The following is a 26,218-nucleotide window of genomic DNA, read 5'->3' as shown; positions in this document are numbered from 1 at the left end:
ATATAATAATAATTTATTTAGCCCTGACCGTTTGTTATTGTTATTTTTTTAGTAACAATGGGCTATCTATGCTCTGCCCCCACGGGTATCGAAACCCGGTTGTTAGTGTTATAAGTCCGCAGATATTCAGCTGAGCCACTGGGGCGTTTTGAATTTTGAATTCCTTACGTTCATAATGTTATTATCAGTATTTGTTATTGGACTTTAAAACTACCTCAAAGAGATAGTTCTTAAACCTGACAAATTCACGAGAAAGTGTTAGCATACTTTTAATATATTGTCAATGATATATATATGTATTTAATAAACAGGTCCAAAATAACGTTTCAAGTCCTGAATTCATGCAGAAATAATGAAAAGCAATTTGACATTTTCAAGTGCAATTAATGATATAATATTCGTTAGGTGGCGATACCATATAAGCATAACAGCATGGCATCATTTTTGAAGGCTGTGAGAAAGAGCCCCGCAAATTTATTTGGACGTTCAAAGCATAAAAGTATGTATTTCTAGTTGTATAAATTATTATTTTATTTTTATGTAATTTGTAGGTTAATCAGCCTAATAACACACTGTGAAACTAATGGTTAATTATTTATTTTTATAGAATGTGTAGCGTAAGGTATGAATTTAGGGTGGAGGCTTGTAGTAGCACTATCGTTTGAGGAAAGAGAAGTGATTGACCGTTAACAATGGGTATGAATATTCACACCGTATTGATACGATTGCATAGACTAAATCTATTTTTTACATTTTGCTAATTAGTAATAAATTAGTAATTTATAAGAAAGCTTGAGAAGTCGTTACAAAATTCTTGCATTAGAACCTGCATTTATATGAAAAACAAAGACATTGAAACTTCTGTGTTGAGTTTGTAAGTTTTTATTAACTCCTAAATGTAATTAAGTAACTCTAAAGAACTGAAATCTTAATATTTTAACATGTTAATGGTAATCACATTTTATGCCCCAAAGTTGTTGCTACTAACACTTAATAACTTCATCTTATAACTATGCAGTATGACAGATTTTCACTTTGTTATATTTTTAAAACCTACATTATTACTGGACATATTTTCACTATATGATATATAATAATGAACACACAAGTCCAAAATTTGTTTATTTCGAAGTCTAACATCAAGGAAGGTCCAGTTTAATCTACCCTTTGATCAGTGTGTGTTATACCAGTTTCTTCTTTACGCATATTCAATGTATAGGGTTTTTTTTCATATAGTGACTACAAGGTATATTCACACAAATAGAATATTTGATATAGTTATATCCCCATATTGTTCATTAAGTACGTAACTGAAAGTTTTACTTTCTGTTCATATCTTAAAGAAGTTGTTACTGTTTGTAAATGACAGTTGTTAATGATATTAAGATTTTAGGGTAACTGACTATATGAAAGATGCTATAAACTTACATGGATACTTAGGTGATTTGATTAATTGTGTTAATATGCAGCAAATTATGTTTGACTAACAAAAATTTAAGGTGATGTGTGTGGGTTGTAACATATGTTTAACTATCAAAAATGTAAGGTGATGTGTGTGGGTTGTAACATATGTTTAACTATCCAAAACATAAGGTGATGTGTGCGGGTTGTAACATATGTTTAACTATCCAAAACATAAGGTGATGTGTGCGGGTTGTAACATATGTTTAACTATCCAAAACATAAGGTGATGCATTAAATACTGTGGTTGAGAAAAATATATTGGTGTCGTGGTGAAAATCCACTTAACAAAACAGTGTATTGTAGCTAGCAGTAGGGATAATAGTATTTTGAGTAGTAAGTGTAGAAATAATAAAGAAAGGATAGTATTGTTTCACAGATTAGGTACTTGTGATACTGTTTCACAGATTATATTACTTGTAATGTCTCACTTAGAGTACTGTGTACAGTTTTATACTCCCTTCATCAAGGAGGACATGGAATTGTTGGAGAAGGTTCAAAGAAGTCTTGGATATTGGGATTGTACTATGAGGAGACTAAGTTGTCTGACCTTGTGGGATTGTACTGTGAGGAGACTAAGTTCTCTGACCTTGTGGGATTGTACTGTGAGGAGACTAAGTTCTCTGACCTTGTGGGATTGTACTGTGAGGAAACTAAGTTGTCTGACCTTGTGGGATTGTACCGTGAGGAGACTAAGTTGTCTGACCTTGTGGGATTGTACCGTGAGGAGACAAAGTTGTTTAACCTTTTGGGATTGTACTGTGAGGAGACTAAGTTGTCTGACCTTGTGGGATTGTACTGTGATTGTATGTTTGACTAACAAAAATTTAAGATGATGTGTGTGGGTTGTAACATATGTTTAACTATCAAAAATGTAAGGTGATGCATTAAATACTGTGGTTGAGAAAAATATATTGGTGTTGTGGTGAAAATCCACTTAACTAAACAGTGTATTGTAGCTAACAGTAGGGATAATAGTATTTTGAGTAGTACGTGTAGAAATAATAAAGAAAGGATAGTATTGTTTCACAGATTAGGTACTTGTAATACTGTTTCACAGATTATATTACTTGTAATGTCTCACTTAGAGTACTGTGTACAGTTTTATACTCCCTTCATCAAAGAGGACATGGAATTGTTGGAGAAGGTTCAAAGAAGTCTTGGATAGTGGGATTGTACCGTGAGGAGACTAAGTTGTCTGACCTTGTGGGATTGTACTGTGAGGAGACTAAGTTGTCTGACCTTGTGGGATTGTACTGTGAGGAGACTAAGTTGTCTGACCTTGTGGGATTGTACCGTGAGGAGACTAAGTTGTCTGACCTTGTGGGATTGTACCGTGAGGAGACTAAGTTGTCTGACCTTGTGGGATTGTACCGTGAGGAGACTAAGTTGTCTGACCTTGTGGGATTGTACTGTGAAGAAACTAAGTTGTCTAACCTTGTGGGATTGTACCGTGAGGAGACTAAGTTGTCTGACCTTGTGGGATTGTACTGTGAAGAAACTAAGTTGTCTAACCTTGTGGGATTGTACCGTGACGAAACTAAGTTGTCTAACCTTGTGGGATTATACTGTGAGGAGACTAAGTTGTCTAACCTTGTTTTCTCTGGAGAGGAGAAGTGCCAGTGTTTAAGATTATTAGGAGTATTGATAATATAAATACATCAAACTTTACTGTGTAAACAACAGGACAAGGAAAGATAAATTCAAATTTTGCCAACATAGGAGTTGTTTGCAGTTTAGACAGTATTACTTTAAAATGGGTTGAATGAGTTTTGGAATGATCTGCCTTCAAGGGTGGTAAATTTAACTGATTTAATAGATTAATACGTGAGTAGCAAGAGGTAGTTATAGTTGGGAACTAGAAAGGACATCCTTGAAAGGATTGAATTGTATGTATACTATATGGTTTGGAACACTATCTTGACACTGTTCTTTCCCTCTGAGATGTGCTTCTCTTCTGTACCACTTTTATCTTCTCCACATTTCACAGTAGGGTGAAGAGTATACCTGGTTCATAATTGGCATGTTTCCTCTCATCTGATCTTTGGATTTGACTCTCTCATTTACAGGGGGTATCATTTGGATACTTTCATGGGTTACTACTATCATACCCTCATGCCAGTTCCATCTACTTATCAATGTGGGATTCTACCTAATCTTTCTGAGTGGACATCAGTACCGTATTGAAAGTTATAATAATTTTACTGAAAATATTTCTTACAGATTCTTCCTTCTTCTCACCATTCATTCCCACTTTTATCCAGTGTTTACATCGTTTACCAAACTACAAAGTGATGGTTTTGTAGATGAGTATGGAGGGAGTCACACATGTTCCGTGAGAATGTCATGCTTATATTGGTGGAGAAGTGGTGCACAATGATTTGCATAAGAAACTTGTTGGAATAAATAGGAAAGAACAGAAAGCTTGTGGTATACATATAGAAAATATGTTCATATAGAGGGCAGCACTGAGATTTGCTAAGTTTTTGGGGAGAGGAAAGTACCTATTGGAAATAAATTTTCAGCATAGGAAAATTACAACTTGCCCATCATTGGTTAGGCAACATCTGGATTATTGTGTTCAGTCTTACGCTGCTTACCTTTAAAAAAAAAAATGAAAGGATTCAGAGGATGGTATGCAAGATGGAAAGGTCATATGAAGATATGTTGAGACATATGAAGTTTTTTTTTCTCTTGAAAAAAGTCAGAAGAGATCTTATTGAGGTGTTTAAGATTGTAAAAGGAATTCATAGTGTTAAAGCACCATTGTTTTCTTGATGTTGAAAGTGGTGAGACAAAGACTAGAAGTTGTGTTAAGACAACCTTATTTTTTTAAGAATAGTTTCATAAATGGGTTCCTTTCATATGTTGTTGATGCAGTTAATTTAGGTGTTTAACAAAAAATACTTTGATAAACTTTTAGTGATAAGTGCTGGTTTTAAGTGTTTTAATTTAGTTTAGATCATAGGATGGCTCATGTGGACCATAAAATCCCTTGTTCTCTTCAGATTAATTCTATGTTTATATTTTGTAAAAATCTCTGCTTTTTTTATCAGTTGCCATTTGTGCTTATAACTTAGTACATTAACTTTATCAACTTTTAATTCAGCATGCTCTCTGTATAAACTGTAATTTAGAACACTCACTATCAACTTATCTTAGCACCTTGTATTAGCTTGGAACAATGACTCTATCATCTTCCAATATTAATCCTATCAACTTTTATCTTGATGCATTATACTGACTCAGCAGACTTACTGTATCAACTGTAGAACATTGACTCTATCAACCTATCTTAGTACCTTTTATTAGCTTGGAACAATGACTATAATCTTCCAATATTAATCTATCAACTTTTATCTTGATGCATTGTACTGACTCAGCAGACTTACTGTATCAACTGTAGAACATTGACTGTAACAACTTATCTTAGCACCTTGTATTAGCTTGGAACAATGACTCTATCATCTTCAAATATTAATCCTATCAACTTTTATCTTAATGCATTGTACTGACTTAGCAGACTTACCATATCAACTGTAGAACATTGACTGTAACAATTTATCTTAGCACCTTGTATTAGCTTGGAACAATGACTCTATCATCTTCCAATATTAATCCTATCAACTTTTATCTTAATGCATCGTACTGACTTAGCAGACTTACTGTATCAACTGTAGAACATTGACTCTAACAACTTAGCATATTGACCCTAGTATAGTTTAATGTGCTTTAAATGGATGTGTGGTATATTTGGAAAATAATTTTCAAATTGTACATTCACTTTCATGAATGAGTTGGAGCTCGACCAATGTTCATGTCCTTTTTTATCCATACAAGAACAAAATGACATTGTTGGTATTTCTACCAAAGTTTTAAACCTTATTGTCAGGTTCAAACATAAAGAGTTGGGTAAAGAAGGTTTTTGATTTTCAATGGACACTTAAGTTAAAAGAACAAATTTGTCTTTGTTTGATACCTGGTTGTTGTTTAGTTATTTTTCCAATCATTTTACCTTCACGTTTTCAGTTTCACAGTTTTTTGCTTCCATAACTTGGATATTCCACTTTTTTATCTTGTATAATTTATTCATACAATGTTGATGTTTATTTGTACATCTTTTGTAGAGGAATATTTCGGATAAATACAAAAAAAATAAATGTGTTTCCATTCAATACTTCAGTTTTCCTTAAGTTCAACATTCTGCACAATCAACCAAAACCTGTATTTAGTCTCCCAGACTTAAAGCTATTAGAAAGAACTCTTAAGGATTATAGGGGTTTGAACTTAGATACACTAGTTTTGGAAAGTGTATTTAAAGTTTAGCAACAGTAAATGAATGCAGTGCATTAGATTACTTAAGTTATTTAGTATGAAGAGAGTATTTTTGTATCTAAAGTTAGATACACCCATGTGAGTTGTATTAATGAATTGTAATGTACATAATATCAAGCTAAATGAAAAACTTGAGTAATATTTGTTTGAAGTAATCTACCAATCACAGTAGTGGTATTGATTTTTAATTACTTACTACGAAAGATGGAACATCTTAAATATTATCATATAAAAATATTTTTAGAAAAGTAATGGCTAAACCATGCCTCAACAAATCCCAGTTGCCAGGTCACCTTGAAGAACCTAATATTTTCTCCTATTTTATACATCCTAAATATAACTCCAATACGGATCATTTCCAGTCTCTTCAAAGTCCAGAACTGCTGTCACATTCCTTGATTCCTAAATCAAACTTTAAATTTTAATGGCAGATTCATGTTTTTTCAAGAATGAATTGCAATGGTTCTGCATTACTAATTTCTGCCATTTTGTTTTTATTTCTCTCATTTCAAGTAATCAGTGCATATGTTTAAACTTGGATGTAGTTGTTGATTCATTTGATTGTGAGCATCTACTTGTTACTATAAAAGTAAATAAACATATATTTCCTGGTACAAACAGTAGTGAAGATTGGTTATGCACACTAGACTCCCGAGTTTTTAGGCTTAGTCCTAGACCTAAAAACGTTTAAATCTTGGTCTATACAGATGTCTAGAAAATAATCATCTTAAATTCCCAGATAAAAGGACATCTGTATATAGTTTGAATTTGTGTTTTGCGATAGCTAGTCAGGCTATTAAAGTTTACCATCTGTTGCAGTGATATAATCAGGTTTATTTCATGGAAAAAAATAGCTAATAATAAAGTAAACTGACCACTTATATTTCTTGCAAATATATTTTTATAAAAGAAAGTTGTGGAAGAGATTAAATGTTTTCATTAACCAGAATACTGTAGAAAAGATTCATTATAATCCAACTATAAATTATGGTAAAAAAATTTGTTGTTAAAACTAAAATGAACAATAATGCTTTCAAGTAAATGTTTATAATAAAACAAAATGAAAAACTTCGTACTGGAGATTAGAATTATGAAAACAGTAGACTAAAAGTGTATGTTAAGTTTGATAGAAGACACACAGCCTGTCAGATGTTTATAATAAAACAAAATGAAAAACTTCGTACTGGAGATTAGAATTATGAAAACAGTAGACTAAAAGTGTATGTTAAGTTTGATAGAAGACACACAGCCTGTCAGATGTTTATAATAAAACAAAATGAAAAACTTCGTACTGGAGATTAGAATTATGAAAACAGTAGACTAAAAGTCTATGTTAAGTTTGATAGAAGACACACAGTCTGTCAGATGTTTATAGTTCAAAATAGCAAGTTCTAAGTGTTTTAGTAATTGTTTAAATATATATAATATGTAAATATGATTAAAATTTTAATATTGAAATACACATAAATAGTATGGATGCCAAAATATGATAATCTCTTTGTCATGGTTCATGTAGTTATCATTACATAATTGCCTAAAACTCCATTCTACTAAAGTTTTCAATAGCCAATTAGATTACTGGAATTTCTAAGGCTCCTGGTTTCAGCCTAGTGAATCATCTATACTTTCAAGCCCTAAAATGATCCAATGGAAAGTGTTTTTATGTTAATTCTTTGATTACACTTAGTATTTGTTTGGTTAAGAAAAACATATTAGCAACTATGGCATTTTTGATTGTAGATGCACTGACCTGGGTTCCTGTTTCCTGAATTTAACTTCACTGATAATAATTTTAATATACATGTACCAAACCATCAAATAAAAATTACAAAAAAGTGATGGTAGGTGTTTAAACCACCCTAATGTTTTGAATAGTGCTTGGAGTTATTCTTAATGTTTTGGGTGGTGTTTTTTTTTAACGGTAATTACTTTTATGTTGATTTTTATCAGTAGGTCTAATGTTTTGTTGTGCATTATTAAAGAACCCTAATATTTGGTGGTATTTTAAAATTATTCCTACTGTTTTTAAGATTACAAAAAAGTGAATTGATATGTTTTTACAATGTGCTTGTTAATAAGCTTCTATTATAACACAATATATTTTGATAAGTTCCTCTTACTGTAAAATACTTAAGCTAAACTTATTATAAGAGCACTGTTAACTGAATAACAGACTTTTAATCAGTAAAGTATCAAAACAAGGTTTTAGTGTTATTTCATTTCTTTGTTGCTTGTTTTTTCTACTTTGAACAGATTAAAAGAATAGCTGACTAGAAACAATACAATTAAAAACTTAGATATATTAAAATTGTGTTCAAAATTATAAGGAAAAATTTTCTGACTTACATCAAGTGTTTTAAGTTATTATACAACATTAATAGTATTACATTACTTAAATTATGGGTTTTTAAAAAAACTAAATAATTTAAAGAAAATTGTTATAATGCCTGTCATCCAATCTTTTTGCTAAGGAAACTATTTCCCAAATAGATAACTCCAAAATACTAGTACAATAAGAAAGTTACGTAACTTTGATTTACTGCTGTAGTGTGAAAGTGTTGTAATCTGTGTCCTTAATTATCAGAACTTCCAGAAGAATGGGGTGATGGAGTCCGACAGACCGTGTTTGACGGAATCACCTTTTATATCAAATATTTGGGAAGCATGCTCGTAGAAGATGCAACAGGAGAAGCATCTACAGCTGAAGCCATTAAGACAATTATAAATATGGTATGCAGCTTTTGGTGTAAAGTGTTTAGGTAATCTAGTAGTTTTAAAACTAGGGCTGTTTTTGTAAAAAGGTTTACCTTTTCCTCCATTGTGGTTTTACTTAAGTCTGTACAGGAAACATCAAAATACTTTCAAGATATTTTGTAATTATTTAGGTAGAGATTTTTTATCATTTCAAAGCAATTTATAAGATAATTTACAAAATAATGTAACATTAAATTATAAAGTTTTCCAAAAACATACATCTGTCACACTACAGCTACAACTTGACTGTTAGGGTTTTGCTCTCTGCCCATCTAATTTCTTCTTACTTCCTCCAGTTTCTCATGTTCCACTTAATTGCCTTTGGCAGTATTTGTTTCATGACACTCCATCTACATCATTGTGGCCTATTTTTTTTATTCATATAATTTTATCACTTTTTCTTAACAGAGCTTACACCAAGAGGTTTCTCTGTGTTGTGATTGTTAGGAGATACTCCATTTTTTGTTACCAGTTTATTTTCATAAAAAACAAATATTCTTTGTGACAAGCCAATGTACGGTATGAATTCCTGGATTGTTATTTCTGGAATGAAGACAAATTGTGTTTCTTCTATCCCACTTCATATATCTAGCTTCACTCACTGGTTGAGACTGTCAGTGAGGTGGAGACATTTCTGGTTCTGTGGTGGTTCTCAAGGGGAATGTGAAACTTCAGTTGAGGACAATCCTCAACATTCTGAAGAGAACTGAATTTACTTTTCAGTCCCTCTGTGAGACAGTGGTGAGTTTCTGGACTCGTAGTGCTGGGGTGCAAGATTCATTTGATTCCCTGTGGTGGATGCAGCAGATGACCCATCCTTGCTTTACTGTAACAAAACAGTTCTACTTGAGAATAAGCTGCCTTTATTTTCTTCTGTTGGTTCTTTGAATGTCTGAAGTTGTGGTTCCTGGTTTCTTTTGAGCCAACGTCTTACTTGCTGGCTAAAAGCCTTGAAGTGAATAATTGGTTTTCTCTCTTTTCACTAATATTGTGGTTCTTGCAAGGAGGTTTACTGCTTAATTACATGAAGGGACGGTTATCTGTTTGTGGCAGTTATCAGAAGTATAGGATTTAGTCCATCACTGCCAGATAGAAGCATATTCAGACTCTCATAGAATACATATGCTCCTACAAACTGGGCTCTACAGTAAATTGTATAGTTATCAATTCAGGTTAACAGAAACTCTTTGTACTTACAGTTTTACGTCCAACTCATCTCTGGACCCATTGCTATCGTGTGCATTACTTCAGTGGTCAGCTTCTATATTTATCCCTCTTTTTGTTGGTGTCATGCTTTCATTTGCTTTTGACTGTTGTAGTTCCATTCTTTACTTCTTAGTCTATTGTATCCCCAGAATATATTCTGTCCATATACAAGGATTTTGTTTCTCAGTCAGAATGCCACCAGTGGTATTGGTGAATATTACATGCCCTTGGGGCCTGTGAGAGGTGGGGTGACTCTTCAAGAATTTTTGGATGTGTGGTAAACTTTAATTCCATGGACACTACAAGTTCTTGAGTCATGATTGGTAATTCAGTTCACATCTTCACCACCATTTTCCACCAAAACGGTAGAGTTTGATGTTGTATACACGTCCTTGGATTTCTAGGGCTATCAAAATTTGGTTGGTGTAGAGGTAGAGAGAGTCATCAATTATTTGGAGAGTTTATTCCCATCAATTTGTTGGGTCTAACGATGAAGGAGATTGGTGTTCAGCTATTCTTGTTAGACAAGACAGTAATACTATAATTGAAATAAGGACATCTGTTGTTAAATAAGACAGTAATACTAACATTGAAAACAGTTATTACTCAACTGCCAGGGTTTCTTTCTCTGCCCATCTGAGCATTGTTGCATTGGTCTGAAACTTTTCACTTACTCCAGTCTTTTATAACCCAGATAATTACCATCTGCAACATTTCTCATGATACTGTCCATCTATATCAGTGTACTCTCTACTCTGGTGCGGTAAAAAACAAACTATTCAGATTTTTCTGCATTACAATTGACAGCCGATACTTTGTGTTTCTTTTTATCATGTAGTTCATTTTGAAAAGAAAACTTTTATATTTTTTATTTGAGAAGCTTATATACAGCATGAATTCTCAGAATACTATTTCCCATATGGAGACAAATTAGGTCTCTCTTATACCACCTCATATCTATTTTTGCTCAACAGTTTGGGGAGGGATCACTCTTGACTACTACTCTGAACAAGCTTATTGTAGTGAGATGGAGGCATATATATTCAGTTTGGTGTTCCTCCATGGGGCTCCAAGGCTACCATTGATGTGTCAGTCAGCTTCTTGTAGTGAGATGGAGACATATATTCAGTTTGGTGTTCATCCATAGGGCTCCAAAGCTGTCATTGATGTGTCAGCGAGCTTATTGTAGTGAGTGAGATGGAGGCATATATATTCAGTTTGGTGTTCCTCCATGGGACTCCGATGCTGCCATTCATGTGTCGGTGAGCTTATTGTAGTGGGTGAGATGGAGGCATATATATTCAGTTTGGTGTTCCTCCATGAGGCTCCAAGGCTGCCATTGATGTGTCAGTGAGCTTATTCTAGTGAGATGGAGGCATATATATTCAGTTTGGTGTTCCTCCATGGGGCTCCGAGGCTGTCATTGATGTGACAGTGAGCTTATTTTACTGAGTGAGATGCAGGCATATATATTCAGTTTGGTGCTCCTCCATAGGGTTTTGAGGCTGTCATTGATTTGTCAGTGAGCTTATTGTAGTGAGTGAGATGGAAGCATATATTCAGTTTGGTGTTCCTCCATGGGGCTCCAAAGCTGTCATTGATGTGTCAGTGAGCTTATTGTAGTGAGTGAGATGGAAGCATATATTCAGTTTGGTGTTCCTCTATGGGGCTCCGAGGATATCATTGATGTGTCATTGAGCTTATTCTAGTGAGATGGAGGCATATATATTCAGTTTGGTGTTCCTCCATGGGGCTCTGAGGCTGTCATTGATGTGTCAGTGAGCTTATTGTAGTGAGTGAGATGGAGGCATATATTCAGTTTGGTGTTCCTCCATGGGGCTCCGAAGCTGTCATTGATGGGTCTGTGAGCTTATTGTAATGAGTGAGATGGAGGCATTTATTCAGTTTGGTGTTCCTCCATGGGACTCCGAGGCTGCCATTCATGTGTCAGTGAGTTTATTGTAGTAAGGTGAGGCATACATAGTCAGTTTGGTGTTCCTCCATGAAGCTTCGAGGGTGCCCATGATGAGTCGGCGAGCTTATTGTAGTGAGTGAGATGGAGGAATATATTCAGTTAGGTGTTTTTCCATGGGGCTCCGATGCTGCCATTGATGTGTCATTGAGCTTACTGTAGTGAGATGGAGGCATATATATTCAGTTTGGTGTTCCTCCATGAGGCTCCGAGGCTGCGATTGATGTGTCAGTGAGTTTATTGTAGTAAGGTGAGGCATACATAGTCAGTTTGGTGTTCCTCCATGAAGCTTCGAGGGTGCCCTTGATGAGTCGGGGAGCTTATTGTAGTGAGTGAGATGGAGGCATATATATTCAGTTTGGTGTTCCTCCATGAGACTTCGAGGCTGCCATTGATGTGTCAGTGAGCTTATTGTAGTGAGTGAGATGGAGGCATATATTCAGTTTGGTGTTCCTCCATGAAGCTTCGAGGCTGCCCTTGATGTGTCGGTGAGCTTATTTTACTGAGTGAGATGGAAGCATATATATTCAGTTTGGTGTTCCTCCATGAGGCTCCGAAGCTCCCATTGATGTGTCATTGAGCTTACTGTAGTGAGATGGAGGCATATATATTCAGTTTGGTGTTCTTCCACAAGGCTCCGATGCTGCCATTGATGTGTCAGTGAGCTTATTGTAGTAAGATGAGGCATACATATTCAGTTTGGTGTTTCTCCATGGGGCTCCAAAGCTGTCATTGATGTGTCAGCGAGCTTATTGTAGTGAGTGAGATGGAAGCATATATATTCAGATTGGTGTTCCTCCATGAAACTTCGAGGCTGTCATTGATGTGTCAGTGAGCTTATTGTAGTCAGTGAGATGGAGGCATATATTCAGTTTGGTGTTCCTCCATGGGGCTCCAAGGCTGTCATTGATGTGTCAGTGAGCTTATTGTAGTGAGTGAGATGAAGGCATATATTCAGTGTGGTGTTCCTCCATGGGGCTCCAAAGCTGTCATTGATGTGTCAGTGAGCTTATTGTAGTGAGTGAGATGGAGGCATATATTCAGTTTGGTGTTCCTCCATGGGGCTCCAAAGCTGTCATTGACGTGTCAGTGAGCTTATTGTAGTGAGTGCGATGGAGGCATTTATATTCAGTTTGGTGTTCCTCCATGAGGCTTCGAGGCTGCCATTGATGTGTGGGTGAGCTTATTGTAGTGAGTGAGATGGAAGCATATATATTCAGTTTGGTGTTCCTCCATGAGGCTCCGAAGCTCCCATTGATGTGTCATTGAGCTTACTGTAGTGAGATGGAGGCATATATATTCAGTTTGGTGTTCTTCCACAAGGCTCCGATGCTGCCATTGATGTGTCAGTGAGCTTATTGTAGTAAGATGAGGCATACATATTCAGTTTGGTGTTTCTCCATGGGGCTCCAAAGCTGTCATTGATGTGTCAGCGAGCTTATTGTAGTGAGTGAGATGGAGGCATATATATTCAGATTGGTGTTCCTCCATGGCGCTCCGAGGCTGTCATTGATGTGTCAGTGAGCTTATTGTAGTGAGCGAGATGGAGGCATATATTCAGTTTGGTGTTCCTCCATGGGGCTCCAAAGCTGTCATTGATGTGTCAGTGAGCTTATTGTAGTGAGTGAGATGGAGGCATATATTCAGTTTGGTGTTCCTCCATGGGGCTCTAAAGCTGTCATTGACGTGTCAGTGAGCTTATTGTAGTGAGTGCGATGGAGGCATTTATATTCAGTTTGGTGTTCCTCCATGAGGCTTCGAGGCTGCCATTGATGTGTGGGTGAGCTTATTGTAGTGAGTGAGGTGGAAGCATATATATTCAGTTTGGTGTTCCTCCATGGCGCTCCGATGCTGCCATTGATGTGTGGGTGAGCTTATTGTAGTGAGTGAGATGGAGGCATATATATTCAGTTTGGTGTTCCTCCATGGGGCTTTGAGGCTGCCATTGATGTGTCAGGGAGCTTATTGTAGTAAGATGAGGCATACATATTCAGTTTGGTGTTCCTACATGGGGCTACGAGGCTGTCATTGATGTGTCAGTGAGCTTATTGTAGTAAGATGAGGCATACATATTCAGTTTGGTGTTCCTCCATGGGGCTCCAAAGCTGTCATTTTTGTGTCAGTGAGCTTATTGTAGTGAGTGAGATGGAGGCATATATATTCAGTTTGGTGTTCCTCCATGAGACTTCGAGGCTGTCATTGATGTGTCAGTGAGCTTATTGTAGTGAGTGAGATGGAGGCATATATTCAGTTTGGTGTTCCTCCACAAGGCTCCGATGCTGCCATTGATGTGTCGGTGAGCTTATTGTAGTGAGTGAGATGGAGGCATATATTCAGTTTGGTGTTCCTCCATGAAGCTTTGAGGGTGCCCTTGATGTGTCGGTTATCTTATTTTACTGAGTGAGATGGAGGCATATATTCAGTTTGGCGTTCCTCCACAAGGCTTTAAAGCTGCCATTGATGTGTCGGTGAGCTTATTGTAGTGCGTGAGATGGAGGCATATATTCAGTTTGATGTTCCTCCATGAGGCTCCGAGGCTGCCCTTGATGTGTCAGTGAGCTTATTGTAGTGAGTGAGATGGAGGCATATATAGTTTGATGTTCCTTCTTGGGGCTCCACTGATGACAATGCTAGACATTATAGAAACAATATATATTAGCTTTTTTTAACTTTTATTATTCTGTTTGATTTTAAGGATAAACTTTTGGATATGCTGCCTTTGGCTTGTTTTCTTCAGTTGGCCCATTGGGTTTGTCATGTTTTGGTTTTTCATCCAGTGATTTTGAACCTTCACCTTCATTGAAGGTTGAAAGGTGGGGAGGTAATACATAGTTTTCTCTCCAGATTTACTGCTTGCTTACTATACAATGTGAACAAATTTCTAATAATAGTACTGAATAGTAAATGGAGGTTTGTTTTTTTCCCGCCATGCTTCATGTTGTGATATTTTGAGGATTTGTCTATCAAAGGGAGAGAAGTGAAAAAGCATACAGATACATCTTTAAATCATAACTTTGGTGATAATGAAATAAATGAGCTGTAATATTCATTTTAAAAAGCATTTAAGAAAACTAGTTAGTTTCAGACTGGTAACCTGCCAAATTCTCTTCCATTTTGTGGAAATACTTCTACTCTGGTTTTTCAATAGGACAACACCTTTATGCTACTTTATGGCACCGTTCTCGATAAGTCACAGTGCTATAATTAGATGGTCTAGCCTGCACAAGTATGCAATATCAGCAGATTTTCCCTGCTTACAAGCCAAAATTTAATAATTGTAGAGTCCCAAATAAGTATCATACAGGATGGAAAAGTGCCTGAAAACAAATAATTGTACAGTTATTTAGAACTCTATAGTATGTGGAGGAACAGCTGTGCCTTATCCAACACATTATTACAACTATGTGATCTATCCTACCACTGCCTGGTGGGAGAAGCTGCCTTATCCAACACATTATTAGAACTATGTGATCTAGCCTACCACTGCCTGGTGGAACAAGCTGCCTTATCCAACACGTTATCAGAACTATGTGATTGAGCCTACCACTGCCTAGTGGAAACATTTTATGACTCTGAAAAAATACACCTGCTCCTAAAAATTATGGGTTCTATAGTGGATTTTATGATTAACTTAAATAGATCTGTACCCTCTAGTGGAACAGAGGTAACTCTGGGGACTTGCAACTCTTAAAGTTGTTTTCTGGAAACTAAGCTTTGTTGGAAGACCTAAAATCACCAAGTCTGTTGATGATGAACTGGTCCCATTGTTAGTATTTATGTTATTTCAATTAGCAACTTCTATATTCACCCTTGTTGTAGTAGGCTTTCATGGGCTCCTTCAAGGAGTTATAGTCTCTACCTCTGATATCAGCCTCTCTGTCCATTGCTACCCATAATAGATTATATCCATATCTAGGGATTTAACTGCTTGGTTGGAATGCTGAAAGCAATGTTGGTGATTATTTTATGTCTTCAGGATCTTGATTCTGAGAATTTCTGTACACTTTGTAAACCTTAATTCCATGGTCACTGCAGGTTCTTGAGTCATGATTAGTCATCCAGTTCACATCTTCACCAATATCTACTCAACCTGTAGGGTTTCTACTTCTTGCAGATCTTTGGATTTAGGAACTAAGTTCAAAGTTTCATTGGTCTGGGGGTAGAGTGTTTCATGCCAGTTATTCCAATGTTTTGTTTCCATCAGTTTGTTTGGCCCCAAAAGACAGGATATTGGTCTCCACTCATCAGGTTTTTTTGTTTCTTGTCTATACCAATTTGAAGGTTCACAAGTGATTCATTCCTGACTTTTAGTTAGCTTTTTTTCTTACTAGAGTTGTGGATGTTTAAGTTCAGTGTAGTCAGCTCCTACCTGCACATTGTTGGAATTCTGTCATTATTGATTTTCTGAACAAGGGTCAGGTACTGCAGTTCAGAGTTTTTAACCTTTTGACCAGTGTTGGCACCTCTCGGATTCTTTCAAATTGTATGAGCCTTCTCAGCTCCATTCCCTAGTCCTATGTGCACACCATTTCATGAACAACTAGTTACTGCTGACAACATCTCTTCAATTGTCTTAACATCACACATGAATTCTACTTTAAGAAACCACCGAGACAAGCTTCAGTTTCAGAGTTGGGACTTCTATTCTTGCTCCAACTCAGTTTTTCAATCTAGGTTTTTTTTTCATCGTGTATTTCAGTTAGATTCAGCCGACATCCATCTGACTACACACTATGGAACAGGAAGCTTGACTCTTATCTTTCCATCTCCCTCTTAATGGATGGTTCTTTGAGGAATGTGGAAATCACCTGAATCCCTAATGCCTCTGGGACACACACACAAGATATTTTCATTGATCTTTTTTGTAACCAAGGGATAATAAACATTGATTTACTGTTTTCCTATTTCCTTCATTCAGGATCCTTTTTTGACCTTGCAGCGAATCTTAGATCAGGACGATACTAAGATATGGGTTTCTGTGCAGCCACTGGCTTAGAGATCCATCTCAACAGTTAGGAATTTCTAAGATCTACACAAAGATGCTTTGTGGCCTGGGTTTATTAAAGGGTAAATCACCAGGATTCACTTTGAAAATTCTACAGTGGGGTCTTGCATTTCCCATCAAGGGGTAATTGATCCAGAGTTCCTCGTTTTTAATGTTGGATATTCTTTCTCAGGATCACTCTTATCATTTCACCATACTAGCCTAGCTTGCCATGTTCCACAGGTGATGAGTGTGGTAGCAAATCAGTTGTTTTGACCCAAACAGATTCTCTCAACAGAATAGATGCAGCATCACATGGTTTTCTGTTAGATTGATTGTCATTTTGAAACCCTTATTAGTGGGTTGGCTATTCTTTGAAACACTCGATTGTTGACAATTTGGTCTTTGATACCTCACCCTCGGACTTTGGCAGTGGGTACATTTTTTTGGAACAGGATTACAACTGTAGACCTTTCCTCCAATGTGTATGTTATCCAGGTTACTAAATATGATTTGTTCGATCTTATGGTCAGGTCCTTTTGATTGCATCTGTTTGCCAGTTACACCTGGTTTCTGCTTCTGTAGTACCTTCAGGAGTGCTAACATCTTCCATTTCCTCTTTGCCCATTTCTGTGGAAACTTACATGATCTGATATGGTACAATTAGCTATCCAGAAGCTCAAGCTTCAAGCACAGAGACTATTCAGTCCTTCACATAACATTGGGATCTAATTTTCGATGGTATCTTGTGTTGTCATTGATTTGTCCCACAATGGATATTTATTAAAAGAAGTGACACACTTATTAGCAAGTACCTATTGAGAGGAGATTGAACCCACTGCAATCACAAAAACCAGCCATAACCTTTTACCTTGCTCTTTGGTTAGGATTTTTGCATCTTTCATAGTTGTTTTGTATAAGGTGACCTTATGACCTATACTATCCAATATTTTACAGTATTCTCTGGTTTCCTAGTTTCACTTTGAGACCTTTATTCTAAACTACTGTCCCAGTTATCTTATGTGCTCTTTCCCAACACTCCTTGTGACCATAGCGTCATGTACTATGTATCTCCTTTCTATGATGGTTTATTTTTCATTGCTGCTGCCCTACACCTTGATGTAGATGTCTGTTCATGGTGAGGGGATCTCACAGACAAGGTTCTGTCTTTTTCAGTTTACCTACTCTGGTATTTGATTGTCCACCCAAGTGTTTGCTGTGCATAGTGACCCATGAAGGAGAGGATCTTGGTTGTTAAGGGGTCAAACACCCCAACATGCTACTTTGGCCTTGGATTTCTGTAGATGGAAGCTTTGAGGTGGCTGCATAGGTTCACTCGGCAGTATTGGATGTTCTTAACAGGTGTTGTGGACTCTGTAGTGATGCTGGTGTTTGGATATTATGTCTATGAAACCCTGGCATTGCTGTTAATCCTTTTGCTTTCAGCTCTGCAGCACATCCCCATGTATGGCTTCATAGCAAATAGAGTCAATGGACACCAAACTTTTGTCCTTGTCATGACTTCTTGCCCACTCACTGCTAAGATTAAACAACCCTTGATTGGTAAGTAACCATGCTTAGAAGACTCTAATGCTCAGTCCTGAGGTACAGTTGGTAATGTACCTCTTCCTCATTTTACTATCTGAAAAGATCCTTGGGCAGATGCTGCAGCTTTTTATTCAGAAGGGATTAGTAGGGCTTGTTGACTGTCCCTAGTCTTTTTGGCCATCAAGACTTGGACCAAGAGGTTGCCACTTTCCTTTTGGGAGGTGGATTTTTCTAATTACAATTCCCTGTTCACCATGGTGGAACTGCAGATCTCTTTTCATCAATCTCGAAGAAAATCGGTCGGATCTGACAATATTCATTTGAAATGCTGCCACCATTTATTTCCTGCCTCTCTTTAAATCCTTCTGGTTGTTTTCAATTGGATTTGACTGGGAGATGTCTTTCCTGATGCTTGGCACCAGGCTTATATGCTACTCTTTACTAAACTTGGAAAGGATCCCAAAATCCAAACATGTTCTTCTTGTAGTGCCAGAAGTGAAATTATTGGAACTTGTATTTGGTTGCAAGTTAACTTGCAACAACAGGTTAACTTTTATTCCACACATCAAGCAGTTTTGTGTCATGTGTACAAGGGCACTGAACATCTTCACATCCTCTCTTCCACATCTTGGGGAGCTGATCAATATTTTATGGTAAAAGATCTTTTGTGCCCTCCTAAGATCAAAACTTGATTGTAGATCTTTGATCTACGGTTCATCATCCAGACCTTTTGCACTTAAAGTGTTGGACCCTCAGAGGCTCTGACTGTGCATGAGGGCATTTCTCACATTGCCAGTCCAAAGTATGAACCACTACTACCTCTTAAAGTTTGCAACTCTACCTGCAGTATACTGCTAAACTTAGTTCCTTGGTAGGCTGTTCTATTCAGTAAAAGAGTCTTTTATTCTATCTTTTGACCTCCACATCCAGGCTTACATGACTGACGTCTGGCATTGGACAACTTTTCCAAGTTTAGTGTTTGGCCCATTCCTCAGTGACATGTTAACATTTCCACATGTGATTTTTGTCTGAGTCATGTGATGAAGGTGGATACTTTAAACTGCAAGAACCACCTTCTCTTTTCTGAACATTTCTTGAACTATTGATCTCTTAACTGTTTATATGGATGGTTTAATGTCACGTGCCTCTTTTGGCTCTGCTATAGATTGTCATGGCTCAGTGGTTACTCACAGGCTCCCTTTTACAGTTTCTTTGTTCACTGCTGAGTTTTATGCCATCTCTCTTGCTCTGGATCATGTAGCAGTCAACCAGTATTTTGACTATACTGTTTACACAGACTCTCTTAGATATCTGCAGGCCCTGGAATCACTTCATGTGATTTCTTACCTTCTTATTGACATTTTGATGTGCCTGGCCAATTTTTTTTATGATCTGTTTGTATCTGGTTTTCCTTGATACCAGGTCAAATCTGCATTCAGAGGAACAAGCTAAGTCTATCTTCTCTGGTGTAGGGACTGTTCTGTACATGGACCATAGTCCTGTGATTGAGGATTAGCTTCATGCCAGGAAGTTGTCTCAACATGGCTGAAAGAAGTTACTTGAAGATCCATTGCTTGGGGCCTGGACAGTAGTTATGATAAATTGTATCATTCCACTCCCAGTACATGAATTAATTTCTAGGTACACTTTCTGTGTGGATAATATCCTCGCTAGTGTTTTCACCTTATCAGTGTGTGATTTTAAACCAGTTTTAAACCATACTATTCCAGGTAGGTTTGGAATTTAATTTTTTCATAATTTGAAAATGTATTTTTAATATTACCTCTTTTCATGTTATCCTCCCCTTCCTTACTACTAAGAGCTGGTATTAGAGACTTGGGATTGGGTCAGTCTTGAGAAAATAACATTATCTGAACGAGATGATAAATATACAGTACCATGATAGAGGATGCACTGACGTAGATGGAGAATGTCATGGGGCAAATATTGACAAGGAAGTTGAATGTGGTATGAAAGACAGGAGCAAGTGAGAAAAATCAGACCAATCTTTGGATGAATAGATAAAGAATCCTTGGTGATCAAGTAACACCTGTAGTGAGATAGGTGTTATCGGAAATAAATTTCAATTTAAGTAGACGTTAATTTTCAGTGCTATCTACTAAACATTAAAAAACTCAATCCAGCTCTCTGGTGGACTAAATGATCCTTTGTCCTTTCATGTTATTAAAATACATCATAAGGGTCAATTTATACACAATGAATTTAATTGTTAAGGTATAACACTGACTGGGTACATGTTGAAGAGGAAACACTTCACAAGAATATTTCCTTGTGGAATATTTTAGTCTGTTTTCAGTTTAGTTGTTTTCTTTATGTTTAAAAATGTAAATTTTAAGCTATTTTTTGTAGAGTAAAATACAATTTCAAGTGGTTCAACATTTCAATTTTTTCCTTTATCCTGGAAGGCCAAATGTAGTGGTAAAAAACTTCAAAGAGTTGCCATGACAATCAGCCCAAAAGGAATCCAAACTGTTGACCTCAGTTCTGGTGAAAGTCATCTGGATGTGTCTGTTTATAGGTAAAGTGGAAATTTTATAGCAATTTCTATATTTATGTATTACCTGTTTACCAGTTGTAAAAGAAAGTTGATGCATAGAGTTCCTAACACTTAAACAGTTGCTTCAAGTTGAACAAATGATTTTGACAGAAACCTTATGATTATGTAATACAGTTAAACTGTTACAATGGAGTCTGAGATTTTATGCTCTTGCTGACATAAAATTAGAAAAATTCCTTTTACATGGACAAGGATGTCTAGTACATCTGTATGGATGAAACAACACTCATCGTACTGTGTATTTTAGATAAGCTATAAATTTTTTACTGGAAGAAAGCCACAATGATTGTTTATTTTTGAGTGGGGAAAAAAGTTTTCTACTGTTGAGGGATATAACAAAGAATGAATTTGACCTTAAGTCACCCAGCTGGTGAAGCTGAAAGATATATTATTGGTTATGAATGTTTAGTGTCTGTTTCTAGCAGTGTTTATAGTAAACAGTGAATTTTCACATACAAGTGTTTATATACCAGTGTTGTAAGTTTCATTACACAAACATCTGTTTATATCCATGCTGTTTTTATTTCTTGCAGGATATCATTCTGCTCAGCTGACTCAAGTTACGAACGTGTCGTGTCCTTCATTGCTACAAACAAAAATGAAACTTTGGAATGTCATGCCTTTCTGTGTACCAAACGAAAGATAGCTGAAGCTGTTGCTCTCACAATTTCACAGTCTTTCAACATAGCCTTCGATTTATGGGAAAGAGCCAAAGAAGAAAGGAGCAATCACAGCATGTCGTCTCAAGTTTGTTTTCACTTTTAATAAAAATACCAAATGAATCTCTTCTTATTTTGATGACAAATGTTTTAATTTGTCATAATTGTTCTCAAAATTGTTAGGGAATATTGGAGCTTCTGAGTTTGTACCTCCTGTTGCTCAGTGTTGCCCTCTATACATGCAAATTGTTTTGCTAGCTTGAGACTTGAAATTTGCACTTATCCACATTTTAGTATCATTCTGTTGTATCCTCACATGTAAATAAGCATACAACCTGAGAATGCCCCACTCTCCTGATTCATGTTACTTTCTCCACACTGTTCAGGAACACCCCACTCTCCTGATGCATGTTACTTTCTCCACACTGTTCAGGAACATCCCACTCTCCTGATGCATGTTACTTTCTTTACACTGTTCAGGAACACCCCACTCTCCTGATTCATGTTACTTTCTCTGCACTGTTCAGGAACACCCCACTCTCCTGATTCATGTTACTTTCTCTGCACTGTTCAGGAACACCCCACTCTCCTGATTCATGTTACTTTCTCCACACTGTTCAGGAACACCCCACTCTCCTGATTCATGTTACTTTCTCCACACTGTTCAGGAACACCCCACTCTCCTGATTCATGTTACTTTCTTTACACTGTTCAGGAACACTCCACTCTCCTGATGCATGTTACTTCCTCCACACTGTTCAGGAACATCCCACTCTCCTGATTCATGTTGCTTCATTTACACTGTTCAATATTTTAATTACACTTTGAATTGAAGTAAACTTAAGTATTTTTTTTATTTGCTATTTAATTAATCTCTGTTGAACCATGAATTTGTATTTATGTTGCAACTACTACTGCTACTCATTTCTCAAGCTAAAGATTCTACATTTTTGGCTGAATGGATCTCTGCCATAGTTTGAACACAACGCGAGTCAGTTGGCTTCTCCCAAACCTGAACAGTATTTTTCCATTTCTGGAAGAAACTGGACATAGATAGTTTTTTCAATCACCATCCTATCTTGTGTGTCACTTGTAGATACTGTCAATCCTCACTGGAGCTTACAGGTATTTTACTTTCTTTTTAATGTGTGGCACCATGCACTTTCCCCACTACATCCAACTCCTTCATCAGAATATCTTGTTTTTATGCCCCTTCTCAAATATCAGGGTCTATGTTGACCAGATCAGGCACCATTACATACAGGATCTGGTATGCCTTGTCCTGCTATATTTTTGGTTATTTTTGTTTTGGCCTTCCCCAAGAATTTGAAGTGTTTGATGCAAGTATGAGGAAGACTAACCCGCAGTTGTCAGTTGGGTTCCCCAGACTTAATTTTTCAGACTCTGGCTAACACTAATTCCAATTCTTAGGAACTTGTCTACCATGTACCTCCAGGTTGCAGTTATGTGACAATACTCTGAGGAGGACTGCACCTCACATTTTTCATGTTAATGCATTTAGCATTTTCTGTCTTTGCCATCCACACATTGCTCCTCTGATGAATCCCTTGGGTATGGGTGCATTCTTATTTCAGGCGTGTCTACCCATTTTCCTTCTGGATAAATTCTGTGAGACACCATTTTTATACAGACAGCATTTATCCGTTTTTTCTTTGGTTTCTCAGCCTTTATCTGCTCTTTCTTCCACTTGTGTTCCTGTCCAACTCCTCAGCTTTCACCTGTTCCTATCTTCAGTGTTTGAATGGTGAGTCATTGTGTTTTTCATTACAAAAATGTATGCAATTAACATCATGGGTGAGTACCCAATGGATTCTGGTCCTGATTTGTTCATTCCCAATCCTTCAGTAGTTGTCCAAAGGACTCATCAATGATTTTGTCCCCTTTCCTCCCTCTCAGAATCCCATAAAATGCCAGCACTTCTCTGGAGTGATACACCTTTTTTGTACAAGGACAGTATAGAAGTAGTTAATCTAACCTATCTAGGTTTCTACTCAAGATTGTTTGTAGTTCTCATAAAAGACTCGGGACTAGCATCCAGTGCCAGATATTTCTTGCCTCAACCATTTCACAGACCTTCCCTGTGTGATCTCACTCTACTATTCATTTCACTTCTGTGAATTACCAAGGTAAATATCTCAAAGCTTACCTCCTCTTGACTTACAGGCCAAATGGTATTTTCAATTTGTTCATGGTTTTTTTTTTCATACTCTTTTTGCTGACCACTGCCTTATTTGTTTTGTTTGGTGGTCAGGGTTTTTGCTTAACTACTTGATACTTTGGGCTTATACTTCAATCATTATATAGACAACTGGCTTCTGTTTACACCATCAGATCATATTGCACATAAACACAAACAGTTGCATCTGAGGAAAGCAGCTAATGCTGGTTGGATCATCAAGGTAGAGAAGCCCTTCCTTCTACTATGCATATCTTATCCACTTTTCAACTCGTATCTCAGTCAGGCTCAACCTTTTCTTCATCTATGAATGGTGGAATTTTTAGCTACTAAGGCTTTTTAACTCAACCGTTCGAACTGCAAGTTAAATTCCTTAACTTTTGGAGATGTGAGCTTGTATACCCTTAAGGTGTAGTTACATTCACACCCTTCAACGGATAAGGTACAATCAGTGAAACCTTGCTAGGGATCTCGTTACTGTTTCCTATGTCAGTTTCTAATTCTATATCCTATGTACCTTTTGCCCCAATACATTATTTGGTTTGGAACCTTTCATCATACCATCACCTGAATGTTAACTGTACTGGATGTGTTCCAACCTGTTTCCACCCAGTTCTGTAACATGTTTTAACTCACTGGGCTAAGACAATACCTAATACAGAAGTGGCATGATCTTCTATCAACACTGATTGTACTCAGCAGATGGTCTTTAGATACTTTCTTAGTCGTGTGATCTTCTCTCAGCACTTTTCGTACTCAGCGGACGGTCTTTAGATACTTTCTTAGTCGTGTGATCTTCTCTCAACATTAGTCGTACTCAAGTGACGGTCTTTAGATACTTTCTTAGTCATGTGATCTTCTCTCAACATTAGTCATACTCAGCGTACGGTATTTAGATACTTTCTTAGTCATGTGATCTTCTCTTAACATTAGTTGTACTCAAGTGACGGTCTTTAGATACTTTCTTAGTCATGTGATCTTCTCTCATCATTAGTCGTACTCAGCGGACGGTATTTAGATACCTTCTAAAGAATAAAACTTGCACTCATCTCTTCAATGTAGTATTCTAACTATTTACATCAGAAGTTAATATTTTTCAGTGTGGATACTTACATTCACTTCATCCCCACTTGAGATGCCTAATCTTGAAATGAAGGTTTAGCTGAATAATATAGTGGAAATAACACGTATCAGGAAAGTGTCGTACTATGCTTACTTGCTTACAGTAGAAACAAATGTTACGTAGGTGGGAGTTTCAAAGCTACTGGTGAACCAAAAACGTGTGTATATAGAGGTCAGTACTGAACAGGAGAAGCATTTGTGAAAGGTAAGTACGAATTACAAACATAATTTCAATGTAAGGAAATTTTCACTTTGGAAAAATTAAATAAGTCATTCAAAGAATAAAATTATAGCTATGTAAAAATCTTTAAAAAAGTAGCACAAAAGTTAAAAATTAGTTTTGAGATAAATGTAACAGTTAAAGAACATTTATCCAACTAAAAAATACAATTACAGTAATATCATATTTATAAATTGTGTAAAAACAGATCTTCAAGTATTTGGATATTCTGCCAAACCTACAAAACATGTTTAAAATGTATTATTTTTCTAACAAAAATTTCTTATGTAGAATAAGATACTTTTGAAATGAAACTGTTCTTTCTCAAAGTGAAACTTTTCTTATCTATCCAATGACATTGTATGGATTTATAATGAAACAATAGCCTTGTTCATGTTGAATGTAAGAATCACTTTTCTAAAAAATGTGTGCTTATTTAGATTCTACAAAGAAACTACTTGTTTACAATGTAATCATAATTTTCTACAGTATAATGATTCTTTTATATAATGTAATTATGCTTTTCCACAGTATATCTTATTGGTTACTTTAGGTTATTATTAAATACTATAAAGTATCTTATTAACCTCTATTGGATAGTCAGCATGGTTTCATTAAGAGCAAAGAAAGTCTTACCTTGCAAATCTTTTGACATTCTTTGTAATGGTTCCTGTTTATCTAGACAAGGATAAAGGTATAGATTTTGTGTATCTGGATTTTCTGAATGTATGTACAAAAGTTTTGAAAGGAAACTGAGTTATTAAATTGTATAAAAGAATGGCTAGATGTAAGAAAGTAGAGGGTTGTTACAAAGGGAGTTCAGTCAAACTGGGTTAATGCTACAAGTGGGCTACTTCAGGGCTCAGTCATAAGGGTTTTATTTGCATCAATGACACAGATGAAGAAATGGTCAATAAATTTACAGATGGTTTTGGGTGCTGCTGGCTGTGAAGAGGATACTGCTGATTCTCAAAAATCATTAATTCATTTATTTGCCAAACTCAGTAAATGTAGTAAGTGTAAGAAGATGCATATGGGTTGTCATAATTTGTATTGGAATAATCTTAACAGTGTTATGAAAGAAAGGGACCTTGGTGTAATGGTTAATCAGTCTCTAAGCCATCCACGCAGTGGACTGTTGCTAGTGGTCGTGATTTAGGTTGTATCTACAGATATATTGGA

At 36.4% G+C, this 26,218-nt stretch overlaps 1 protein-coding gene across 1 annotated transcript in view; it reads left to right on the top strand.

Annotated features, from left to right (window-relative positions):
- The first annotated feature begins 405 nt into the window (after nt 1-405).
- The window catches only part of LOC143250430 (low density lipoprotein receptor adapter protein 1-B-like), a 35,868-nt gene continuing 10,055 nt past the window's right edge, over nt 406-26,218 (top strand). The window contains exons 1-4 of the mRNA XM_076500908.1: nt 406-499; nt 8,381-8,526; nt 20,687-20,799; nt 21,372-21,585. Coding sequence (XP_076357023.1) covers nt 433-499; nt 8,381-8,526; nt 20,687-20,799; nt 21,372-21,585 — 540 coding nt within the window. The 5' untranslated portion in view covers nt 406-432. The remainder of the gene's footprint in view (nt 500-8,380; nt 8,527-20,686; nt 20,800-21,371; nt 21,586-26,218) is intronic.

Source organism: Tachypleus tridentatus, chromosome 5, assembly GCF_004210375.1.
Source record: "Tachypleus tridentatus isolate NWPU-2018 chromosome 5, ASM421037v1, whole genome shotgun sequence".
Lineage (NCBI taxonomy): Eukaryota > Metazoa > Arthropoda > Merostomata > Xiphosura > Limulidae > Tachypleus > Tachypleus tridentatus.
Note: the sequence above shows the minus strand (reverse complement) of the source record. Positions and strands in the feature narration are given on the sequence as shown.